Source organism: Camelina sativa, chromosome 5, assembly GCF_000633955.1.
Source record: "Camelina sativa cultivar DH55 chromosome 5, Cs, whole genome shotgun sequence".
Taxonomy (NCBI): Eukaryota; Viridiplantae; Streptophyta; class Magnoliopsida; order Brassicales; family Brassicaceae; genus Camelina; species Camelina sativa.
In genome coordinates, this window is record NC_025689.1 from 16,592,531 (window position 1) to 16,594,420 (window position 1,890).

Sequence of the window (1,890 nt, forward strand, 5' to 3'; positions counted from 1 at the left end):
CTTTGATCAGGAACTGTTGATACACAAGCCATTGCGATTTGAAGAAGCTGAACCATCTCTTCCTCTATGTTGTGGTACCTCATCAGCTCAACGTCAAATACTTCAGCAGTCCATTCTTCCCGGACCACGGAAAGTACCCACCGGGGTAGATCAATGCCTTCTTCACCAAGTGATGCCTGGTTTGGTGATTTACCTGTCAACAGTTCAAGCAGTAACACCCCGAAACTGTACACATCCGATTTGTAAGTTACTTTCCGTGTCTCGAGAACTTCAGGAGCATGGTAACCCGCCAAACGGTTTGGTGGACTCGAGTTACTAAACAGTTGATTCAGTCCATAGTCAGAGACGCATGTGTCTTGGTTTTGATGGAGTAGGATGTTTGAGGCTTTGATGTTTCCGTGTACCACTTTGGCTGAAACGTGTAGATGAGCCAAACCTCTTGCAGCAGTTATCGCAATTCTCATACGGTTATCCCAATCTAACGGAGTTCGCCCTGATNAGCTTTACTGTCACACCCAACAAAGACCTCACACACTATCTCATCCCTTTCTTTATCTCCTTTTGAGNATTTGATGGGTTAACAAGTTGTGTAGTAGTCTAAAAAAAAGTTTTTCAGTGGAAGAATGTGATGAAGTTGACGAGTAAGAAGAAGAAAAAAGTATAACGAAGAACCAGACGGTAAATTAAAATATGAAAATGAAAATTGCCATAAATTTTGACAATAAAAATGATAATACTAATTTAGTTTTTTTATAAAATAACATTTTATTACTGTAATCAATCATATATAATTTTCATCAAAATATATCTAATAAATCCACGNTACAAACACAGAACTATTAGCCAGATATTGCAGGTTGACTTCAAATTGTAAACACAGTTTTTAGAAGACCAGAATGACCATAGTATTAGCCAGAAAGAAACATAAATAATAGTACTCATCATAACTAGGGTCTAGGGGTTATAGCTTATAACTGTAAATACATGAAAGAAAATATTCAAATCCTAAAAGGTTCTTCAAAACACTTCAGTTCACTCAGTTAGACAAAAGTATACTTCAAGGAAAAGGGTTTTAAGAGATATGATGAAAAAAGCCCCATGTGGAAGAGTCTTTTTTTTCTTTTTCTTTATTCCAATCTTTAAAGAGTGAGAGAGAAGCAAAAATTATGAAATTATTATTATTATTATGACAATTACCAGACAGACACATATAAATGTCGGCAACACCTTTTCTATTTTAATAATTGCTTAACAACTACAGCTATAACTACTACCACAATTCAACAAAAAATAAAATATCTAAAAGAATGTGAAGCTGTGTAATAAGAATGTTTTTTCTTGACAGCAAAGCATAAATCACATAAGTTGTATCCCTTTAGAAAAATATTATCAAACCATCACTCCTTAACCTCACTAAGATCTCATTTCACTAAACTAACCAAGATTCTACACGATGTATCTTAGCTAATGTTAACTAGAATAGCATTAACAATGAATTTAAAGTAAAAAACTGATAGCAAGAGAATTAGAAAACAAACCGTGAAGAAGAGCAGATAAGCTTCCGGTAGGCATGAAATCGAAAACGAGAAGTTTCTCATCTTTGGAGTAATAATAAGCTCTCAATGGAATCACATTAGGGTGTTTGATTTTACCAACAACCTCCATTTGTGTTTCGAACTCTTTCTTCGACGCCATTACATCCTTAAGCCGCTTCACAACAACCGTGGTACCTTCCTCTAACACCGCCTTATACGACGTCCCTACACTTCCTTTACCTAAAACCTCAGCTGAAGCTCTAAGCAAATCTTCCAAATCGAAACTATACACTCCTCCTTCAGTGAAAACAAGCTTATTCCTCTCTGTTTCACCTCCCATTCCTGATGACGTCCC

The 1,890-nt window shown here is 36.1% G+C and overlaps 1 protein-coding gene across 1 annotated transcript in view; it reads right to left on the minus strand.

Annotated features, from left to right (window-relative positions):
* The window catches only part of LOC104789313 (probable inactive receptor kinase At2g26730), a gene marked incomplete at its 3' end in the record, with an annotated part of 4,343 nt that continues 2,458 nt past the window's right edge, over window positions 6-1,890 (minus strand). Inside the window, exons 2-3 of the mRNA XM_019245302.1 lie at window positions 1,535-1,868; window positions 6-501 (exon numbers count right to left, since the gene is read on the minus strand). Of these exons, the coding sequence (XP_019100847.1) occupies window positions 6-501; window positions 1,535-1,868 (830 nt within the window). The remainder of the gene's footprint in view (window positions 502-1,534; window positions 1,869-1,890) is intronic.